General features: G+C 45.3%; 2 protein-coding genes across 5 annotated transcripts in view; one reads left to right on the top strand and one right to left on the bottom strand.

Moving 5' to 3' along the window:
• BRF1 (BRF1 general transcription factor IIIB subunit) overlaps nucleotides 1-21,755 on the bottom strand; it is a 276,895-nt gene that overhangs the window by 153,308 nt on the left and 101,832 nt on the right. The window contains exon 5 of the mRNA XM_084837074.1: nucleotides 17,521-17,593. Coding sequence (XP_084693200.1) covers nucleotides 17,521-17,593 — 73 coding nt within the window. The remainder of the gene's footprint in view (nucleotides 1-17,520; nucleotides 17,594-21,755) is intronic.
• BTBD6 (BTB domain containing 6) lies at nucleotides 8,509-17,568 on the top strand. 4 transcript variants are annotated; one of them, XM_084837097.1, is made up of 5 exons: nucleotides 8,509-8,779; nucleotides 10,649-10,937; nucleotides 11,449-11,539; nucleotides 11,980-12,098; nucleotides 12,282-17,369. In XM_084837097.1, the coding sequence occupies exons 1-5, from the start codon at nucleotides 8,593-8,595 to the stop codon at nucleotides 13,312-13,314; spliced, it is 1,719 nt and encodes a 572-aa protein (XP_084693223.1). In that variant the 5' UTR covers nucleotides 8,509-8,592; the 3' UTR covers nucleotides 13,315-17,369. The 4 variants fall into 4 exon arrangements, with proteins under 4 accessions (XP_084693223.1, XP_084693232.1, XP_084693215.1 ...); XM_084837106.1 differs by lacking the exon at nucleotides 8,509-8,779 and adding an exon at nucleotides 9,712-10,384 and having other exon boundaries at nucleotides 12,282-17,568; XM_084837089.1 differs by lacking the exon at nucleotides 8,509-8,779 and adding an exon at nucleotides 9,712-10,384 and having other exon boundaries at nucleotides 10,649-11,184.

Here is a 21,755-nt window from a genome sequence, read left to right as displayed (position 1 = left end):
AGCTAGGGCCAAAATGTTTTAACTTTGGGCTCCCAGATGCATATTGCAAGTATGCAAACAACCCAGAAGATACTGGGCCTGTGTGCATGTCATGACAGCCACTGTGGCTTAATTTATCCACAGGGGCTGTTGCGTCATGCGGGGCACCATTTTTGCATGTTGCCTTTGGGTGCCCAACTTGCTGTGTCATGCAAACCAAGGCAGCAGTGGTTGTTTGAGGGTGAGATAACCCTCGAATAACCCTAGAACAAGTCATGGGTTATTTAAGGGTTGTCTAACCCGCAAAAAAAACCCTGCTGCCTGGATCTGCATGACACTACAAGACATGGTAAGCCGGTCACCATGCAAAAGTGGCACCCACAGGTGCCCAGCACTACATGACAGGCCCCGCAGGTAAATTAAGCCTTGGTGGGCTGTCATGTTGTGCGAACCAGGTCACTCTCTCATACAGCCCAGCTGGTACAGGAAATTTCCACCGAGGTGAGTAAATTTGCATAGTTGTGTCTTTAAGAGTCATCAAGCTTGGAATATTCAATCATATCTATCAAAAAAAACTTTGGTGCACAGGAAACAGATCTGATCAGTGATGACATTTATTTTCACAAACATTGTATATATGGCACTGTGGACATCCCCTACAACATGGGACACGTTTTCTTTAAGACATGCTTTCTTGATGGCGATATCTCCAAGTCTGTGTCTCTGGGACACAATCCTGAACAAGTCTGACAAGATGTGATAACCTGAAGGCAGGAGCTGTGGGGAGGTACCTGTATATGGTCTGGATTGTTAGGCAAGCAGCTCATGAGAACCCATATGCAATTTGAGAAGTTCCGTGCTCCATATATGCTTGCGACTCATTTACACGTCTCACATCTGTTAAGAATTCCACATTAACAGTGCTTGTAAGGTCCCAGAAGCACAGCTTAGTATGAACTTTCTCATCTTAAAGTACAATTGTTTGGACCAATTCCAAGAGCTGATGTACAGACTCATTTTTCCTTGTCTCCCTCCTCATGGAAGATGAAGACATCAACAGAACCAGTCCAAAAGAAGAACTTCCTGCATTCATCCCAGGCTTTCAGGAGAATAAAATTAGCTGTGGGGGCTTACATGTTAAGAGGATGTCCACAATGCCTGGAAAATAAGTATATCAGTAATGGACTTACTGAAGGTCCTGCAGCAAAGATTATTTGCAAACACGTTCAGATATTCCAAGTCCGATGGGTCTTTAACTATAATGATGAAACTATGCAAATTTACTCATGAGTATACCTTCTACAGGACTTACCAGTTCCATTTTAGCTATTCGAAAGAGTGTCTCCTGAGTGATTTGCAAATGTATACAACTTCCACCAGCAACATGCAGTTACTAGCTGGAGGTGAAAGGGTCTTGCACTAAGCTACTGCATTATGAAGCTGTGGCCCCAGGTCATTAAACCCAAATTGTTTCTCAATGTTATATAAAAATACAACAAATTTTTTAGGATTATTGCAGAACACAAGAAAACACGAACTGCTGACTAATCTGAACTATAACAAATACGTGCAATAACCAGGGTAGTAAAATATATAGCCAGGATGTTGGGGAAATTGGAAGGAGTGGCCAGGGTGTGCTAGAAGTCAGTCAGCTTGACTGGGAACAGGAAGTGACAGGAGATGGTAACATTCTCATAAAGCATTTCAATAGGGAACATTTTGTCTGCTACTTTGCAGGATCAAGTGTTCCTTTAACTCAGAGATCACAGATTATTCAGGCAGCAGGAGAGGGGGGGAAGGTTTTAAAATGTTTTTAGTAATCACTGGCTGAAAATGCTATCCTCTCACTTGGATTTGATGCAGTGTATCTGAATCATAGCTTTAATACATCATCCAGAATGTTCCTATGAACCTTTGTTTACACACCAGGAGGAGAGCCATTCACTTCATGTAGTCCACCTAAATTGATAAGGTGGGCTGACACATACAGGCCGAAACGTGACATTATTATTATTTGGCACAGGAGATATGTGATCAGGATCTTCCTCATTTGCTTTTACTTCAAAGCAGGCACATGGTGAAGTACCACTGAGCAAGGGGCCATTTCATCATTATCTCCCATGCCGTTTCCCCAGTCTAAATGCCACCCCCTGCCAAACTTCTATTAGCTCCAATGGGGCAGGATGCTAATTATGAAATAAATAAATTAAATTAAATTAGCAGCCCCACATGGCTGCTTTGAAGTTAGAAAAACAAAACACCATATCACAGAAGCCAAGTCATGCATACAACTAGCAATTGCAGATCCAAATCCAGCCCCCTGAAAAGCATTACTTGCCCCACCCCTCAGTTGCCAACCCAGAGACAATAAAGGTGTGCCAAGAATGTGGTGACTGTGGCAGCCTGTTTTGGAGGAAGGGAGGGAGTCCTCAATTCACCATCCCTTCCTCAGTGGCCCACAAAACTAACTGCTGACCAGAGCTGTAATTTTATATTACTAGAATCAATGTCCCATCAGACATGGATTAGTCCGGCCTTCCCCAACCTGGAGCTCCCCAATGATTTGGACATGAATGCCCATCAGACCTAGCCAGCACAGTCAATGGTCCGGAATGCTGGGATGTGTAATCCAAAACATCTGGAGGGCACCAGGTTGGGAAAGGCTGGATTAGATTGTATCCAAAGAGGGTTATTTACCTTCAGTTCCTCACTGGGAACACCATTTTGAGCATGCAGCAAAAGTAACGATTTGCCAGACTATTTGTTTCTCCAAATTATATCAAACTTCCAGCCCTCAGTCAGGACCACAGTTTCATATACTTAGCAATACTGTGGTGATGTGTAGCAACTCTGCAGTAATAAAATCATTTTTCTGTTGCCTGTTTTCAGTTCCAAATGAAGACAGCTAGATCAATAGTGCTCTTCCGGGGGGCCAACTCCTAATCAAGCCAATGTTTGAAAAAGCTGTGTTCTACCAATTTATTCTCTTCAGTAGAGATATCAGTCTCTCGTTTCCTGTCAGGTAAATTGTTAACTATTATACGCAACTCCAGCTCCTTCACCGAAGCCCTGCATGAGCTCTTCTGTTCATAAAGATGAGGTTTTGCTTGAAAAATAGTTGTTTAAATAGTTCTTGTAGATTTATAATTAATAAAACCAGTGTCATTTACTGGCAAGTGTTAGCATCAAATGCTGTGTTGCTACTTCAGTTTACTTTCGTTGTGTAAAACATGACCACGCATAGTCATTGATCCCCCAAGACAGCATAAAAACTTCTGTACATCAACAGGCAGAAACTGAGTAAATTATTAACACCACTGGAGTTGTAGAGATTAATATTTATAGAGGAAATCCCCATGTATATCTTCGTTACTTATCCATGATGTATGTACAGATTTATAGATACAGTTCAGTCAAATACTATAATTTAATAGCCTTGATTGGAAGAACCAAAGACCCCATAAACATCTAGCACCCAAATTAAAAGCAAATGCTGTAAATCTTCAGCATGACAATTTCATTAATATATAAAAAGTATAAACGAGGCATAGGCAACCTGATGCCCTCCAGATGTTTGGGACTAAAATTCCCATAATCCCTGACTAGTGGCCATGCTGGCTGGGGCTAATGGGTCCAAACCATCTAGAGCACAGGTAGCCAACCTTTGGAAAGTGGCCTGTAGGCACATTTGGAAATCTGAGAAACTGCCCTGGACACAGCCATAAAATGGCTAACATGGATGGGCATAGCTAGTCACAAAGGACAAGTAACCTGCCCAGAGACATTTATGGGCAATTAAGATGGCAGCAGCTCCCACTTTGCTCTGAAGCAATCCCAGCAGCCAGTAAGAAAATATAAAAATCAAATTGGGAGGAGCAGGGTGTCTCAGTGGGCACCAAAGAATGTGTCTGGGAGCACATTGGAGCCTGGCGGCACCATGTTGTTGTTGTTGTTGTTCAGTCGTTCAGTCGTGTCCGACTCTTCGTGACCCCATGGACCATAGCACGCCAGGACTTCCTGTCCTGCGCTCTCTCCCGGAGCGTGCTCAAGTTCATATTCATTGCATCCGTGATGCTATCTAGCCATCTCATCCTCTGCCGTCCCCTTCTCCTTTTGCCTTCAGTCTTTCCCAGCATCAGGGTCTTTTCCAGAGAGTTTTCTCTTCGCATTAGGTGGCCAAAATATTTGAGCATCAGCTTCAGTATCTGTCCTTCCAATGAGCAGTCAGGGTTGATTTCCTTTAGGATTGACTGATTTGACCTCCTTGCAGTCCAGGGGACTCGTAAGAGTCTTCTCCAGCACCACAGTTCGAAAGCATCAATTCTTCGGCGCTCAGCCTTCCTTATAGTCCAGCTCTCACAGCCATACATTACTACTGGGAAAACCATAGCTTTGATTAGACGGACCTTTGTCGGCAAGGTGATGTCTCTGCTTCTTACTATGCTGTCTAGGTTGGCCATAGCTTTCCTCCCAAGGAGCAAGCGTCTTTTAATTTCATGGCTACAGTCACCGTCTGCGGTGATCTTGGAGCCCAAGAAAGTAAAATCTGTCACTGCTTCCATTTCTTCCCCTTCTATATGCCAGGAAGTGATGGGGCCAGATGCCATGATCTTCGTTTTTTTAATGTTGAGTTTCAAACCAGCTTTTGCACTCTCCTCTTTCACCCTCAACAAGAGGCTCTTTAGATCCTCTTCGCTTTCTGCCATTAGGGTGGTATCGTCTGCATATCGGAGGTTGTTGATAATTCTCCCAGCAATCTTAATTCCGACCTCTGATTCATCCAACCCGGCATTTCTCATGATGTACTCTGCATATAAGTTAAATAAGCAGGGTGACAATATGCAGCCTTGTCGTACTCCTTTCCCAATTTTGAACCAATCGGTTGTTCCATGTCTGGTTCTTACTGTTGCTTCTTGACCCTCATACAGGTTTCTCAGGAGACAGGTAAGGTGGTCTGGTACTCCCATCACTTTAAGAATTTGCCACAGTTTGTTGTGAACCACACAATCAAAGGCTTTAGCGTAGTCAATGAAGCAGAAATAGACGTTTTTCTGGAATTCTCTTGCTTTCTCCATGATGCAGCGAATGTTGGCGATTTGATCTCTAGTTCCTCTGCCTCTTCTAAACCCAGCTTGTACTTCCGGTAGTTCTCGGTTCGCATACTGCTGAAGCCTAGCTTGTAGGATTTTGAGCATCACCTTGCTGGCATGTGAAATGAGCGCAATTGTGCGGTAGTTTGAACACTCTTTGGCGTTGCCCTTCTTTGGAATTGGAATGTAAACTGACCTTTTCCAGTCTTGTGGCCACTGTTGAGTGTTCCAGATTTGTTGGCATATTGAATGCAGCACTTTAACAGCATCATCTTTTAGGATTTTAAATAGCTCGGCTGGAATACTGTCATCTCCGCTAGCTTTGTTGTTACTAATGCTTCCTAAGGCCCACTTGACTTCACTCTCGAGGATGTCCGGCTCAAGTTCAGTGACCGCACTATCATGGCTATCAGGGACATTCAGATCTTTCCTGTATAGTTCTTCTGTGTATTCTTGCCACCTCTTCTTAATCTCATCTGCTTCTGTTAGGTCCCTGCCTTCTTTGTCCTTTATCATGCCCGTCTTTGCACAAAACGTTCCCTTGAGATCTCCAATTTTCTTGAAGAGATCTCTAGTCTTTCCCATTCTGTTGTTTTCCTCGATTTCTTTGCATTGTTCATTTAAGAAGGCCTTCTTGTCTCTCCTTGCTATTCTCTGGAACTCTGCATTCAGTTGGGTATGTCTTCCCTTTTCTCCCTTGCTTTTCGCTTCCCTTCTTTCCTCAGCTACTTGTAAAGCCTCCCCTAATCTAGAGGGCACAAGGTTGGCTACCCCTAGTATAAGCAATACGAAACCTCATTTCTATGACACTTCCTATGAGCCCTCCGGTTTCCCCCTACCCGCCCACTCCTAGGCACCCCAATTAGAGAGCTGAAATTGGCCATCTAGCCACAAATGCAGGGCAGCTGGAGAGCAGAGAAGATCCCCTCCATGCTCTGCCCACCCTGTATTGGATAGTTAGCCGCCTCTGAGTTCAGAGGTGGCTGACTATCCCCATAGGATCACGCCCTAAGGGAGTATTTCACCTGCCTCTTCTTTCCTTCACAACGATCATTTTCAGCTGAAGTCAAATGTGGATATCCTTATGTTCTCCTCTGCCTTCTTTTCCAGAGATTACGCAATATTTCTCTATTATGAAGGAGGACCTCTAAAGAAGGGATGGAGAGGGCCTTGCAGTGGTAACACTCTCATGAACAGCCAGCTCAGGAACAAGAATGTGTCTTTCTCTTTTAAGAGTTTGTATCACTCCCTCTTGGCTTTAATTTCTGTTCTCCTTGAAAGAAGTCCAGCTGTGTTAATAATGGCTGCATGCACATGGCACAATAAGTAAGCATGCTGGTGCATCCTGCTTGATTATTCCCACTTCACTCCTCCTGCACTTTCCATCCATGGTTTGTTTATTGTGACGTGAGAACCAGAACTCTGGCCTGCCTCTCCCTAGACAAGCCAGAGGCATGCCATGCTTTTGTTCTTCGCTTATGACTCTGGCTTGTTTGGGGAGAGACAAGTCAGAGTCCCTGGTTTGCACATCACAACAAACAAACCATGGATGGAAAGTCCACAGTTTCTTTAGCCACTTCCACTTGCAGTGAGAGCGATCAGGCAGTGTGCACAAGTGGACACTGCCAATATGCTAAACTGGAGAAACTGTTTCACAGGAACCATGAATATCCAACACATATGAACACTGATCAGTGTTCCTACCATACCTACTTTTGTGATATATGAATTCACAATGCATCACCCATGTATCCCGCATACAGAACCAAAAACCAACCACCCAGGTTTCCTTTTTCCCATGAGTTTTATCATGTTGAACCAATTTCTGACTTGGGAAGTAAACATGTTCCATATATCGTCTTAATACAAATATGTTTATTCCCCTTTGTGGAGTGTCTCAGCTGCTACTCAAGCTCACTGGAAGACGGTCAGCCAGCTGTTTCATACATTTCTATCTCCTAAGAGGCCAAATGAATTTATCAAAGTTGCCTTGTACTGAGAATCAGTTCTGATACGATGGCAACAAATCAGACCTATCCACCATGATTTTGTAGCCATCACCACATTCTATGGCAGTGAATTCTAAAAATTATGTGTACAAATTGGCAATCAGCAATAGCACAGCATAAGAACCAACTGCAAAACAGACTATTGGCTCATTTCCCGCTGTATTACCTACTCTAGCAGTGGCTCTCCAAAGTTTCAGAGGTCTTTCCCAGTCCTGCCAGGTGAGATCCTTTAACTGAAGATTGCATCTGGGCATTTCTGTATGCAAGTCTATGAGTGCATTGTAAACCCTCTCTGGAAACATTTGTATAATCTAATTTAGGGAGGGCACAGGGCAGTCAGTGCAAGTTTCGTTGTTGCTTTCCCCTCAACCAGAGGTATACAGATCAACTGCTTCAAACATTAAGCAAATCCTACAGGATTTATTGTGCGAAAATTAGGGCTGGCACTCAGTTAAAGAAATCTTAGCTGATTTGAGTTTTCAGTTGGTTAATCTATCAGTTAAATTTGCATCAACGTATATATGGGTAAAAGCAATAGTTCTGAAGCATCTTTGTTTTCAGATGATGTACACACTTATCGTGGCAGGCATCAACTTAAAAAAAGCATTCTCTCCTGTGCAAGAGAAAAGGGGGCATGCCTCTTTTAAGATAAGTGCTTGTATTTAAAAAATAAATTAAAAAATCTGCCCAGGTAATCAGGGGACACCTTTTTGATTAGCAGTGCCATCCTATGCATGTTTACTCAGAAGCAAGTAGCACTATGTTCAACAGGGCTTACTCACAGGTGGTGTGCGCAGAATTACAGCCTACAAGGGTTTTTCTGTTTTCAATCGATTTAATGTTGCAGGCGGGGGTGGGGGGGAATCTCACATTTCTGAATTATGCAGCGTGTACCCCAAGATTAAACAGTTCCCTGGGTATGCAGCAAAACAGACACATGATGACCTACATTAATTCCTAGATGGAGGCACTTTCTGTATAACAACTTCCAGAGGGGACGTCTTGTCAAGTGAGTTGCAGCAAAACACACACACAAAGGATCTTGTAGCACCTTTAATGGAACAAATTAATTAGGGTAGAAGGTTTCCTACCCTGGAGTCTCTAAAGTGCTACAAGATCCTTTGTTGCTTTCTTCTCCGTAAGGTTTTGGGTTATTTAATGCAGAGCCAGAAGCCATCTTCAGCCACCTCCTGTATCAGCAGCTCGTGGCTGAGATCTTAAACGAGGGGAATGAGACGCGCCCGACTTCTCCAGGTTTGCAAGGAAATCGAGCGGCCTCTGCGTGCAAAAAAATTGGGCCAAGGCTTTCTCATTGCTGACTGCACTTTGGAAGACTCCGCCTTGCTTTCAGTCTGACAAAAAGTTTGAAAAGCCAGTTTCCTTCCACCCACCCCCATCCCTGCCCCAAGAGGAGGGGGGGGTTCAAACTGAGTGGGAAAAGGAGCCTGAAAAGGAGCATTGTGCGAGGCCGGGCCCAGGAGGAGCGGGAGCGCCCTCGCTCGGCCTGCCCAGGGATGCCTATGCGTCGGCCCGCTGCTGCTGCACCAAGCAGGGAACGGCGAGGCGGCCCCTCCCGCCTGCCTGATGCTGCCAGTGCCTTCCATTTCCATAATCATGGCTTCTGGCTCCACGGAGGAGCCTGCCGCACAAACTTTCCCGGCTGGGCTCGGGCGAAGGGGCGCCTGGTGAGGCAGCGAACAGGTACGGCACGGCGGCTTTTCTAAGGCTGGGGGTGGCGGCGATGGGAGGCGGAGGCTGCGATCGGCGTTGGCCGCAGCCGAGTTTACGACCTGCAGCGGTGCCTGGCGTCCAGCGCCCGCCGCCTGGAGCGATTCCCCGGAGCTCTTTCTCCCCTGCGCGCTTTGCAACAGGGTTGAGAATGATCGGCAGGAGAAAACGTCACGAAAACAAGTCCACGAAGAGATCCGGACGCTGCCCGGGGTCTGGGGCGTGCGTGGCGCCCGCGAAAGGGCGGGCGATGCGGACCTGGGCCCCGCTGGCTTACTCCGTGCCCGACCACCTTTGAGGTCTGCAGCCGCAAACACCGCGGCGAGCGCTGCCGAGCGTGTGCGCGCACTCGGGGGCGGGGGGCAGGGAGGGATTTTCCACGCGAAGGGAGAAGGGGGGGCACGGACGTGCACGCGCGTAAAAGAGCAACTAAAACTTTATCTCCTCTCGACAGCCCTCCCCCCCCCCCGAACCTGCAGGTCCCGTTTAAACAGGCGTTACTTCTGCGGACTTTTCCGCGGCTCCTGTTGGGGAAACTGCCGTCTTTCGCTTGCGAAAGCGGGGGCTGCGTTTTGTTTTCGCTCCACTGTCGCCTGTGTGCGTTTTAATCTCCCTTCCGTGCGAGGAGGGCGAATTTGGGTTTCCTGTAAATCTCCCAAATGGAGGAGGGGGCTGGATGGATGGGAGAGAGAGAGAGAGAGAGAGAAAAGGGAGGGGGCAGAGAGAAGGGGTGGGCGGCCAGAAAGGGAGCGGAGAAGAATGACATATTGTCTGGCGAGGGAGGGGTGGAGGGAGGCTGGCCTCCCCGCTTCGCCCCGCTCGCCGCCGCCTCGCCATTGGAGCGGGCGCCGGTGACGCGCGGAGCTGCTTCTGGCTATTTGAGGCGGCGGCAGCCGCCAGGGTGGGAGAGACGGGCGAGGGAGCGCATACGCGCGAGGAGGCGCACACGCGGACGGCCACGGGCGCCCAGCCCCGCAGAGCCGCTGCTCCTGGTGACTTTCAAAATACGACACAGCGGGGAGGAGCAGCAGCATCTCCAGCGCGGCGCCCGCGGACGGAGGAGCGCGCCGGGGAAACGGCCTCCCCGAGCGCAGCAGCTGAGCCGCCTGCACCTTGACAAGGGATTTTTATTTCGTTTTTTAAAGGGGAGATCGGGGGGGACGACCCCCCACTTGCAAAGCGCGGCTGGATCGTGCGCCAGCCCTTTATACCTCGTCCTTCGCCTTCGGGATTTTACAGACGACAGTCTCCAAGGGACGAGCTGCTCTTTTTGCGGAGGAAATAATAAAAAGCGTGGATCTGCTGCTCTTTCTTCGCGGATGTCCAACGTTCGCCCGAAAAATCGGGGAGGGAGGAAAGCCGAGTTTCCTGCTTCCACGCACCCTTCTCCACGAAGGCTGGCAGAAGTTCAGCGTCGCCGGGGCTCGGGAGTTCCTTTTTTGCCTCGCCGAGGAAGATAGGTGCCTTGACAACTCCTCGGGCTTTAGTGATTAGGGGGGTCGCGGGGGTCCTGCCCGCCGCCTTGAGGCTGGGACACCCCCGCACCATCCTCGACGTCGCTCCCTTCCCGGCGGCCAGGTGAGCGATGACTCATTCGGGCATCATCGTTGCACTTCCGTCAGAAACACAAAGCAAAAGGTGCTTCGGGTAGAGACCCTCCAGCAACAAGCCGAACTGTTTGCTCTTAGCCCCCGCAGAAAGACATTTTTTAAACAACAACAACTATCCAAGTGAGACTGTCGCCAGCCGAGGAGGGGGGATCCCTCCCGCTGATGCCACTAGACCATGGTTGTTTCCATGGCCGGATCATGAAGTGTTTGACTTTCTTTCTTCTGCTTCCAGAGACCCTCAAGAAGTCCAAAAAGAGCGTCCGGGCCGGCGGCAAGGGGCCAGCATGCTATGAGATCGTGCCCCTGGCCCTCAAGAAGAAGATGGCTGCGGAACTTTACCCTGCCAGCGCCAACACCAATCTCGGAAACAGCAATAACGCCGCCGCCGCCAACAGCAAGAAAAACGCCCTTCAGCTCCAGCAGAGCGCGCAGCCCCCGCCGCCGCCGCCGCTGCAAAACCTCAACAACAACAACGTGGAGAGCGCCAACTGGCAGTCCTTCCACCCCACCCTACGAGAGAGGTAAGCGCCTGCTTGGGCAACCCGCCCAGTGGCGAAGCTCCTGGGGCGACGGCAGTGGGAGGGCCGCGGAGAGGCGGGAGGAGAGGCTCCCCTACCCCCAACGCGCCCACCCGCCAGCCTCCCCCTTAAGAGCAGAAAGACTCCAGCGGCTGCAGGTTGCAGCAGGCACGAACCTGGGCGTTTTTGCGCTGCCGCCCCAGCAGGGTTGTCAAATCAACGCTTCCCATCGCAGCAGCAAGGGGATGGAGTAAGGGACATCCCTTCCAGACATGGGAGCTGGGACGTTTGCAGAAATGGGGGGGGGGAGCTTCTGTGCCTAGCCTTGCTACCTGCCCATTTCTAGGACGAGCCAGCATGGGAAGGAGCTACTGCAGTAATGGTTAGAAGGGTTCCAAGATTGGGAAGGGCACGCTCAGCACTGGGGGAGAGGGAATAGAAAGACGTGGGGAACACAATGAACGTAGATGGACTTCGTTTTTAAAACTGTGGTTCCTTTTCTGTAAACTTGCAGGAACGCGCTCATGTTCAATAACGAACTTATGGCTGACGTGCATTTTATTGTGGGCCCAGTGGGAGCAGCCAAGAAAGTTCCTGCTCACAAGGTTTGTGGGATCATGCACATATGCACATCTTTTTCTTACACCATAACTGGATTACAGTTTGGCATTTACATCAACTATGTATGAAGATTCTTGGTGCCTTGTGCACCTTTCCAGTTTCCAGTATTTCCTTAGCTCCAGAGTAATCCAATGATATCTTTGCAAAAAATGCAATCAAAACAATGGTCTAAAAATATAAGATCAGAATGTATTGCATTCCAGCTCACTAAAGTGAAGTGGTTACTAGATGGGGGAGGGGTATTTTTTGCCCAATGTATTTAACATCTCTTATACTAGATAAAATGAATTGGCACTCCTGTTGAGTCTAACCCTTATAGTGGGGGGAGAGAGATAGGGGAGAGAGAAGTCTATTGAAATTAGAAATATATTTCATTCTCTCTGCCTACCAGCATAGCTGACCTGGATTTTTGTTTTTAATACAGTATGTTCTGGCAGTTGGTAGTTCTGTCTTCTACGCTATGTTTTATGGAGATCTTGCAGAGGTCAAATCTGAAATCCATATTCCAGATGTGGAACCTGCAGCCTTCCTAATCCTATTAAAGTAAGTAGTAGTAAAAGACAGCTTGGATGAATCTCATGTAAATAAAGATTTTTTTAAAAAAAATGTTATTTAGGAACATGGAAGCATGAGTTTAAAGGCCTTTAAAGATGTTTAAACTGCTAGCTCTGAAACTATGACAGCCATATGTTTTCTTTTAAAAAGAGGGTCTTTTTATATTGATAGGTACATGTATAGCGATGAAATCGACCTGGAAGCGGATACCGTGCTTGCTACTTTGTATGCGGCCAAGAAATACATTGTCCCAGCATTAGCAAAAGCTTGCGTCAATTTTCTGGAGACTAGTTTAGAAGCCAAGAATGCTTGCGTTCTGCTGTCTCAGAGCAGACTCTTTGAGGAGCCAGAGCTGACGCAGCGCTGCTGGGAAGTCATTGATGCTCAAGCTGAAATGGCACTGAAATCGGAGGGCTTCTGCGAAATAGATCAACAGACGCTGGAGATCATTGTGACACGGGAAGCACTGAACACGAAGGAGGTAGTAGTGTTTGAGGCAGTTCTGAACTGGGCAGAGGCTGAATGCAAGAGACAAGGGCTGCTGATCACACCAAGGAACAAGCGGAATGTATTAGGAAAAGCTTTATACTTGGTACGGATTCCAACCATGACTTTGGAAGAGTTTGCCAATGGAGCTGCTCAGTCTGATATTCTAACACTCGAGGAAAGGCATAATATTTTCTTGTGGTATACTGCTGCAAATAAGCCTAAATTAGAATTTCCACTGACAAAGAGGAAAGGACTTGTACCTCAAAGATGCCATCGATTTCAATCCTCCGCATATCGTAGCAATCAGTGGAGGTACCGAGGTCGGTGTGACAGCATCCAGTTTGCTGTAGATAAAAGGATATTTATAGCTGGACTGGGATTATATGGGTCAAGTTGTGGAAAAGCTGAATACAGCGTCAAAATTGAACTAAAGCGGCTAGGAGTTGTTCTCGCCCAGAACCTGACTAAGTTTACGTCTGATGGATCTAGTAACACTTTCTCAGTGTGGTTTGAGCATCCTGTGCAGGTTGAGCAAGACACCTTTTACAACGTAAGTGCCATTCTGGATGGCAATGAACTCAGTTATTTTGGACAAGAGGGAATGACTGAAGTACAGTGTGGGAAAGTGACATTCCAGTTCCAGTGTTCCTCAGACAGCACCAATGGCACAGGAGTACAAGGAGGACAAATACCTGAACTCATTTTCTATGCATGATGCATTTCACTTAGATTGTATTTCAGGACTGCTCTGCACATTAAGGGATATACTTTGATTTGACTGAAAAGAGTCCAGAGCAGTATGGAATGTTCTGCTACTTACCTATCTACTTAACTTACCATCAGGCTATCAAACTAAGTGAAGGAATGCTCTTGAGTTTAATCTTATTTTATTTATTCATAAGCTATTTGACTTAATTATTAAACTGCAATATGCAGGAGGGGGGGAAAGTGTTTAAAAATTTGCACATTATGTGCATTTTATTTTGTATATAGATAACTAACTTGCAGACTGCAGCTGACTCAAACAGAACGTTCTAAAGTAGAGCAGTTTGAGAATCTGTTGAATATAAAACATTTTTACTTGTCCTAAATACCTGTGTGCTTTGCTGATTACAGATCCTCTATCACTTGTTTTCACATTCACGTTTGCAGAAAGTGACACTTTTTTTAAAGGGATCAACTCAAGGCTATACTCACACATCCATTTATACACACTTAAATTCTGTTGAAATCCCAGTAAGACTTAAGCCTGCATAACTGAGTGCAGGATTGCACGGCAAAAGAACAAAAACATTTATCATTTACTTACTACGGCATTCCTGTTAACTGAAATGTACAGGCATGGCCAACTGTTATCCTGTTGTGTCCACTATATAAGAGGCATAACAAACATAAGTTTTTAGAAAATTAATCTCTCTTGATACGGGGGTGTGTAAGCATAAGATATACAGAACTTCTCAGAGGTGTCCAACCAAAACGTCTGAACTCAAAAAGAATTCTGTGGATCCTTTATACTCTCCTCTACCAAGAGAAAATGACTCTCTAAAAACGTATTTAATATCTCAGTCCTATAGAGCATGGGTAGGCAAGTCCGTGCCCTCCAGATGTTTTGGACTATACCTCCTATACTCCCTGACCATTGGCCATAATGGCTGGGACTAAGGGGTGTTGTCACTTATTGTTTACCACATCTTGTATCGCAGAACATTCACCTGATTTTTAAAAAACAAAAACACTAATGACACAAGCATACACATATTTTCTGGAGAGTAGGGCATTTTGAATGCAGTGGGATTATTTCTGAGTCAACAAACCCAGGATTATGCTTGTTAATGTAGGTAGAACTTAAGTACATTAAAAAAAACTGGTTGGGAAGAAGACTAAACTCTGTTTTTAATCTTGATCTGGATTTTACAAAACACTAATCTCCTAGAAGGATGCTGTCAGTTAATCTGAATTTATATCTATAGAAAAGGCCTAAACAGAAAGGCAACAAAGATGTCATAAACAAGCCTTACCTCTCTCAAGGTATTTTACAATCACTGGGAATGAGAAAGTGGGGTATACTCACTCCCCCCGCCATCTTTTCACCTATATAAACTGACATGGAACAAGGGATCTGTGTCTAATTTCAAAGCATATTTGTTTTCTGAATGGTCTTGATAGCCATGATACCCACCCATGATACCCTTTACTAGATCTTGAACGTTTGCCATAAGCAATAGGTTTTCAGAACAGAATGTGCTAAAACTGTAGCAAGATACATCTAATCAGGTAATATCTGAATTAGAGTCAACTAGGAAAGCAGTATCAGACAAGATCTAAAGAAAGTTGCAGCCAGTTCTGTGTATACAAGGGGATTCCTTTTTTTTTTTTTTTTGCAACTGGAGGGAGCTTCACAAATATTTTGTGATTTGGCATAGGGGACAGCTGTTGAAGAAAAGCCATAGTCAAAAATCTGGGCATACATAATGCCCAAAGTAGCTCTTGGGATGATATCCAATGTTAGTCCTACTTAGAGTAGACCCACTGAAATGAATGGAGCTTAAGTAAATTGTAACTAATTTAGGTCCCATTCATTTCAATGGGTCTAACTGTGTAGGACTAACATTGGATACTAGCCATGAGTACCATTTTTCCCACTTCTGACAAACCATTTTGTAAGATCACCATAAATAAGAGAACAAAAGCAAATAGCTGAAGAACTTTTGAGATCCCTCAGTACTGTGCTGAACTTCTATGATATGGTATTGTACACAATACTATATTGAAATTATGTCAGTAATTTCTCCTGCCCAGCCTCTAAAATCCAACAAAGCAAAATGGTTGGTGTGATTTTAAAGGATGTTTGTACTACTACAGTCCCATTGAAGTTAACCAGACTGAAATCATGTTGGCTGGTTTCTAAATTGTATCCTAAATAAATTGGGTATTCTGTGATACCAAAAGCATAATAGCATAGTAATCCAAGTATTCCAGCATGCAAAGAAAGCTAGCTTTTGAACTTCTCTAGGTCAAATCTCACCTTTGCCATGACCTCCTCAGATTGTCTTAGGTCAGGGATGTACTTGTGGCCCTCCAGATGTTTTGGCCTACAACTCCCATCAGTCCTAGCCAGCATAGCCAATGGTGAGGAATCATGAGAGTTGTGGCCCTCTAAACATTTTGGCCTACATGTTGCCCACCCCTATCTTAGGCAAGCCATTCTTTCCATGTCACCCTCTATCTGTAGTGTTAACTGGGCTAATACTGGCCTACTTTATGGGGTTGTTGTAAGGTTATTCATATAAAATGCTATATGAATTATTATTCAACAGATGTCAAAAATAAGTTGTTATCAGACTTGTTTTGGACACTTAGACAAGTGCCTTGATTAAAGCTGACTGACTTGCTTGTAAACAGTAAATGCAGATAAATCTTGGTCAGAAGCCAAAGGGCATATGGAGGTTTTTTGGCATTTAGTACTAAATTTTGGAATTTTCAGGTATGTCCCAGTTGCCTCCCCAAAGGAATAACCTGTAAATGACAACATTCAGCAAGCTTCTAACATCTACCATGGTATGTATACTTTTAAAAGAGTAACACAGATTCCACCAGACATACAGCAGTGCTGTCATCATTGCTGATATACAAAGTAATAAGCACATCTCTGTGGGAGTTAGAACTACTAGCGGTATGATACCCCAAAAAGGCATCATTGATTGATTGATTATATAATGCTGTTCCCTTAGCAATGGTAGTGGGAACACACCTTTGGTCATGGAAATGGCTGGGTTCACACAACATGACAACCCACGCTCAAGGCCAAGTATGGGTCGAGTGTGGGTTGTCACTGAACCATGGGTTGTGTTGTGTGAACCCAGCCATACTAACAAACCATGGTTCGTTAACCACACACAACCTACAGTTCACAACTCAACAACAAATCATGGGTTCTCATGCATTGGTTCATGGTTAGCAAACCATAGTTTGTAGGCACAGCTGGGTTCACAGAACACAACAACCCATGGTTCAATGACAACCCACACTCAATCCATACTCAACCTTGAGTCTGGGTTCTTGTGTTGTGTGAACCCAGCCAGTCTCTAGTGCCCTTCAATAGCCACACCTATTGTGGCCTTTGGTCATGAAAGCAAATAGTTGGTATATGTCACCGGTGTTACAAATACTGTGAACAAGTGACTACATCGATGTAGTCTAACTGACATTGTCAAGCTTTGCTGTGTTTTGCCCAAGGTTGTAGATGAAGCACTGCCCTTTTAAGGTGGAGCGCATCAAACCAAGCAAAATATTGATTGACCTCTGTCTGAAGTAAAACACCTCTTTGTAAAATATATTTCACCCTCTTATGATTTGAAAGCAAGCTATTCATTCACCAATCTATCCCTATTTACCTGTCACTGACCAGCCCCAGACAGGTACAGGACAGGATGAGCTTCCTACAGGGAAAGGATGAGGAGATCCACATGCATAACATGTGCTGTGATGCTAAACAAGGCTCCTACTTCAATGGCTCAGTTGCCACAGCCTTCCAACACTTATCCAGACAGCAACTGCTAGTCACAATTCAATAGAATTAAGTATTTACTAACATAATTACTTGCTCCATTTCTATTGAATTTCCATGCAACAACTGCATGCTTTAAGTTGAGCTATTCATTTACTCAAACTTAATACAAAAGACAAAGGTAATTGGAAGAGCTCACACTGATAATAAAATAAACTAAGATTTTCTGTTCTAAGGTTACCTCTGTGCTTTAATTGGCAGCTTTCATCTCTGGACTCATCTGGATTTAATTTTGAAATGCCTTTTAAATACATGTTAAACTGCATTATGTAAATGTTTTAGCTTTGAGAACTGCCGTGAAATCACGGCACAAGTATACCAACGTACCGAAAGCCAATTCTTATTAAAAAATACCTATAGCTGGAGCATTTATGCAGAGCTCTCTGGCCAACAGAAGGAAAGTTTTTCCCAGCACGTAGACATTCACCTGTACAAGGGGGAAAAGGGTACTTTGAATATCAAGCAGCAAATGTTAAATACGTCTTTGAATACAGATGAAACAGTGTCCTGAAAATAATAATCTTGCTTTTAAGCATGTAGATGTTTTCAAGAACAAAAAAACTAATCCTCTGGTACAGCCAATTATATCTCTGGCTTCTAGGCCACAGAAATCCAGTGGGCTGTACCTAATGGTGACTGTGCACTCTCAGAAAGCACTTCTGTTTGCACAACATCAGGCAACTGATTTTCACAGATCCCAGATACTCCACAGATACTGCAGCTCCGGTAGAAGTGTCCTGGTCTTCCTTGTCTCACGGCCATTCGTTGTTCATACAAATCTTTAGTATACATACATTTTGTAGATATCTGTCAGGCAAATGGCATCTATTCCAGGTTTTTGGAAAACTAAAGAGGACTGAAGAGTTTCACTCTCTCAGCTGGCTAACCCACCTGGGTCTTAGACCTTCTTGTGCAGAAACCTGCAGCCTGGATTTCATTTGGAAAGTCAAACCAGTATCTGTTTGAGATAAACAGCACAGCCTTTTTCTCTGCCATCAAATCTGCACTCAGATCTTCCCATTTAGAGAAGGGAAAAATACACAGATCTCGATGAACATTTCTGCCTATTAATTCCTGAGTTGTTCCAATCGAGATCCCACAGAGCAAGAGCAGAAGTATCTCATGGCTACTGCCAAACAAACTGCAGGAAGGAAGGGGAAAGAAAGTAAGTGGGGTCAGGACACAAAGCTGGAATTGATGCCAATGATTAGGTGCCAGTATATAGAATGTTTACTTTTTCCATGGAAAACCAGTAAAAGCACAATATTCAAGAAGCTTTGCTTCAGATGCCACAATATAATGCATTCTGCATGTTCCCTTCTCCCACTCTCTTAAAACAAAATTGTGGGGCACCGTAGGATTGTGCCTTGAGCATACCTACCAACTTTCAATTGGATAGCACTCTACTGAAGATTGAGATCATGTTACATAATACATTTTTAATTTTCCTCCATCTACCCACCAATAGCTTGTGTTTGAACGAGGAACACAGACTTGGGTCCTGAACATGCACACCAAATATGCCAATATCTCAAAATATTCAAGGGTGATATTGGCTACACCAAAACATGGTTTGCACTAACCATAATTCAGAGTCCAAACTATGGCTTGAGGTTCCCAACCTGGAGGCCAACCATGGTTTATACCTCCTTCTATGCTTTTGTATTCCGTCTGCTCAGCACTCTCGTTTCTGTGGTGCAATGGTTTCCTAGAGGCAGAACAATGGCTGACACTGGTTTGTCAATTCAGTCATCACACAAAACCATACCCAGTGCAAACCACGGTGTACAAATCCAATTCAAATTATGGTTTCAGATTCTGGCTTGATCTTGACATTTCTTTTACAATGGCTTGGTGTGATGTCTGAATTGAGCCATCGTGTTACAAACACACATTGCCAAATGGACAAGTTAAATCTCACTTCACACAGTCATACGTTTTGTGAATATGATTACTGAAAGCATTTTTGTCCCATTCTTCAGCCAATTAAGCAATCAGAATGGCTTACGTACAATCAATAAAACAAGAGAGGCCCTGCCTGTGGGCTTACCAGCCAAGGGACAAGATAGAAAAGAAAATAGGGATGGAGAGGGAAGAGGGGGGAAGGCAAACTCAGGCACCAATTCTTAAATGATAGTTCTCATAATGACCAGGTGGAAACAGTTCAGCAGAGAAGGAGCCCAATGGAGCTGGTCTTGCAGCAGAGCTGATGGAATAGCCCTGTTTTCCCATCTCCCTCTGCTGCAGCATCCATTCTTAGGCCTACAAAAGCTTATAAATACACTGTCTACCTAGTTTAATGTGCGGCTGGAGAAAGAAGATATTTGCAGACTACTGCGTCTGCAAAGAGCCGTCCAGCAGAGCTGTTTCAAGTGGTCAGGGGTCTTTTACACACCAGCCCGCAAGAGGATACTGTAAACCTCTCGACAGCCCACTGTGTACAGTTCGCTCTGCACTTTGCAGACAAAATCGCTCGGATCCGCTCTGACTTGGACGCTATAGTTGATACAGACCCAGTGGATGTAACTTTGGCCCCTACTTGTCCAGTGTTGCTGGATACTTTTCAATTTGTACAGCCTAAGGTGTGGACAGGATCCTGGGAGAGATGAGAGCCATCACATGTGTTCTAGATCCTTGCCCTTCCTGGCTCATAAAAGCAGCCAGAGGTGGACTGTCCGAGTGGGTAAGGGAGTGGTTAATGCCTCCCTTAGGCAAGGCAGAGTTCCAGCCTGCCTGAAGGAGGCAGTGGTGAGACCTTTGTTTAAAAAAAAAAAAGCCCTCCCTGAACCCCACCATATTGGATAATTATCGGCCAGTCTTCAATATTCCATTCCTGGGCAAGATATTAGAGCGCATGGTGGCCTCCCAACTCCAGGGACTCCTCGATGAGACAGATTATCTAGATCCATTTCAATCTGGCTTCAGACCCGGTTATGGGACAGAAACAGCTTTGGCCGCCTTGGTGGATGACCTACACTGAGAACTAGACAGGGGGAGTGTGTCCCTGTTGGTTCTGCTGGACCTCTCGGCAGCTTTCAATACCATCGACCATGGTATCCTTCTAGGCTGCCTTGCTGAGATGGGACCTGGAGGCACTGTTTTACAGTGGCTCCATTCCTTCTTGGAGGGGCAGACCCAGAAGGTGGTGCTGGGGGACTTCTGTTCGACTCCCTGGCCAATGGCTTGTGGAGTTCCTCAGGGTTCTGTTTTGTCCCCCATGCTATTTAACATATACATGAAACCACTGGGAGAGGCTGTCCAGAGTTTTGGGGTTCAGTGTCACCAGTACGCTGATGACATCCAACTCTACTTTTCCTTCCCATCTAATTCCAAGGAAGCTGTTGGGGGGCTGAACCGGTGTCTGTTGGCAGCAATGGAAAGGATGAGGGCAAACAAATTGAAGCTTAATCCAGACAAGACAGAGGTGTTCTTGGTCAGTCAAAAGGTAGATCAGGAATAGGGATACAGTTTGTGCTGGATGGGGTTACACTCCCCCTGAAGACACAGGTTCGCAGCTTGGGTGTACTTCTGGATTCAGCCCTGAGCCTGGATGCCCAGGTCTCAGCGGTGGTCAGGAGTGCATTTGCACAGTTAAAGGTTGTGCGCCAGCTGCACCCATTCCTTAAGATGTCTGACTTGGCCACAGTAACACATCCCTTAGTTACATCCTGTTTGGATTACTGTAACGTGCTCTACGTGGGGGTGCCTCTGAAAAGTGCTAGGAAACTTCAGGTGGTTCAAAGAGCTGCTGCCACACTGCTGACTGGGACTGGCTACAGGGAGCATACAACTCCCCTGCTAAAACAAGGTAACAATGGATGAAGGCTCGTGCACCTCAATGGAGAGAACAGCTCTAATAGCACCCAATAATAGTCTTCAGAAATATGTAGGAAGAAAGCCAGACTATAAAGCACATGGTCCTCAATGTCTATACACTAATGCCCAGAGTATGGGAAACAAACAGAATGAACTTGAACTCTTAATACAAGAGAGAAATTGTGACTTGATAGGTGTAACTGAAACTTGGTGGGATGACTCCCATGACTGGAATACAGCAATTGAAGGATATAACTTGTTCAAAAAGAACAGCAGGAACAGAAAGGGAGGTGGAGTTGCACTATATGTTAAAATATATATATCTCTACACAGAAATACAGGAGGATGAGCTGGGTAGCCCCATGGATAGCATATGGGTTAAAATAAATGGAGCAATGAATAAAAGGAACATGGTGGCTGGAGTCTACTTGTTGTTGTTGTTGTTCAGTCGTTCACTCGTGTCCGACTCTTCGTGACCCCATGGACCATAGCACGCCAGGCCTTCCTGTCCTGCGCTCTCTCCCGGAGCGTGCTCAAGTTCATATTCATTGCATCCGTGATGCTATCTAGCCATCTCATCCTCTGCCGTCCCCTTCTCCTTTTGCCTTCAGTCTTTCCCAGCATCAGGGTCTTTTCCAGGGAGGTTTCTCTTCGCATTAGGTGGCCAAAATACTGGAGCTTCAGCTTCAGTATCTGTCCTTCCAATGAGCACTCAGGGTTGATTTCCTTTAGGATGGACTGATTTGACCTCCTTGCAGTCCAGGGCACTCGTA

The sequence above is a fragment of the Heloderma suspectum genome, chromosome 1, assembly GCF_057233095.1.
Source record: "Heloderma suspectum isolate Gila_16-S chromosome 1, 16-S_ref, whole genome shotgun sequence".
In the NCBI taxonomy this organism is placed as follows: domain Eukaryota; kingdom Metazoa; phylum Chordata; class Lepidosauria; order Squamata; family Helodermatidae; genus Heloderma; species Heloderma suspectum.
The sequence above is the reverse complement of the archived record's forward strand: the minus strand, read 5'-3'. Positions and strand labels throughout refer to the sequence as shown.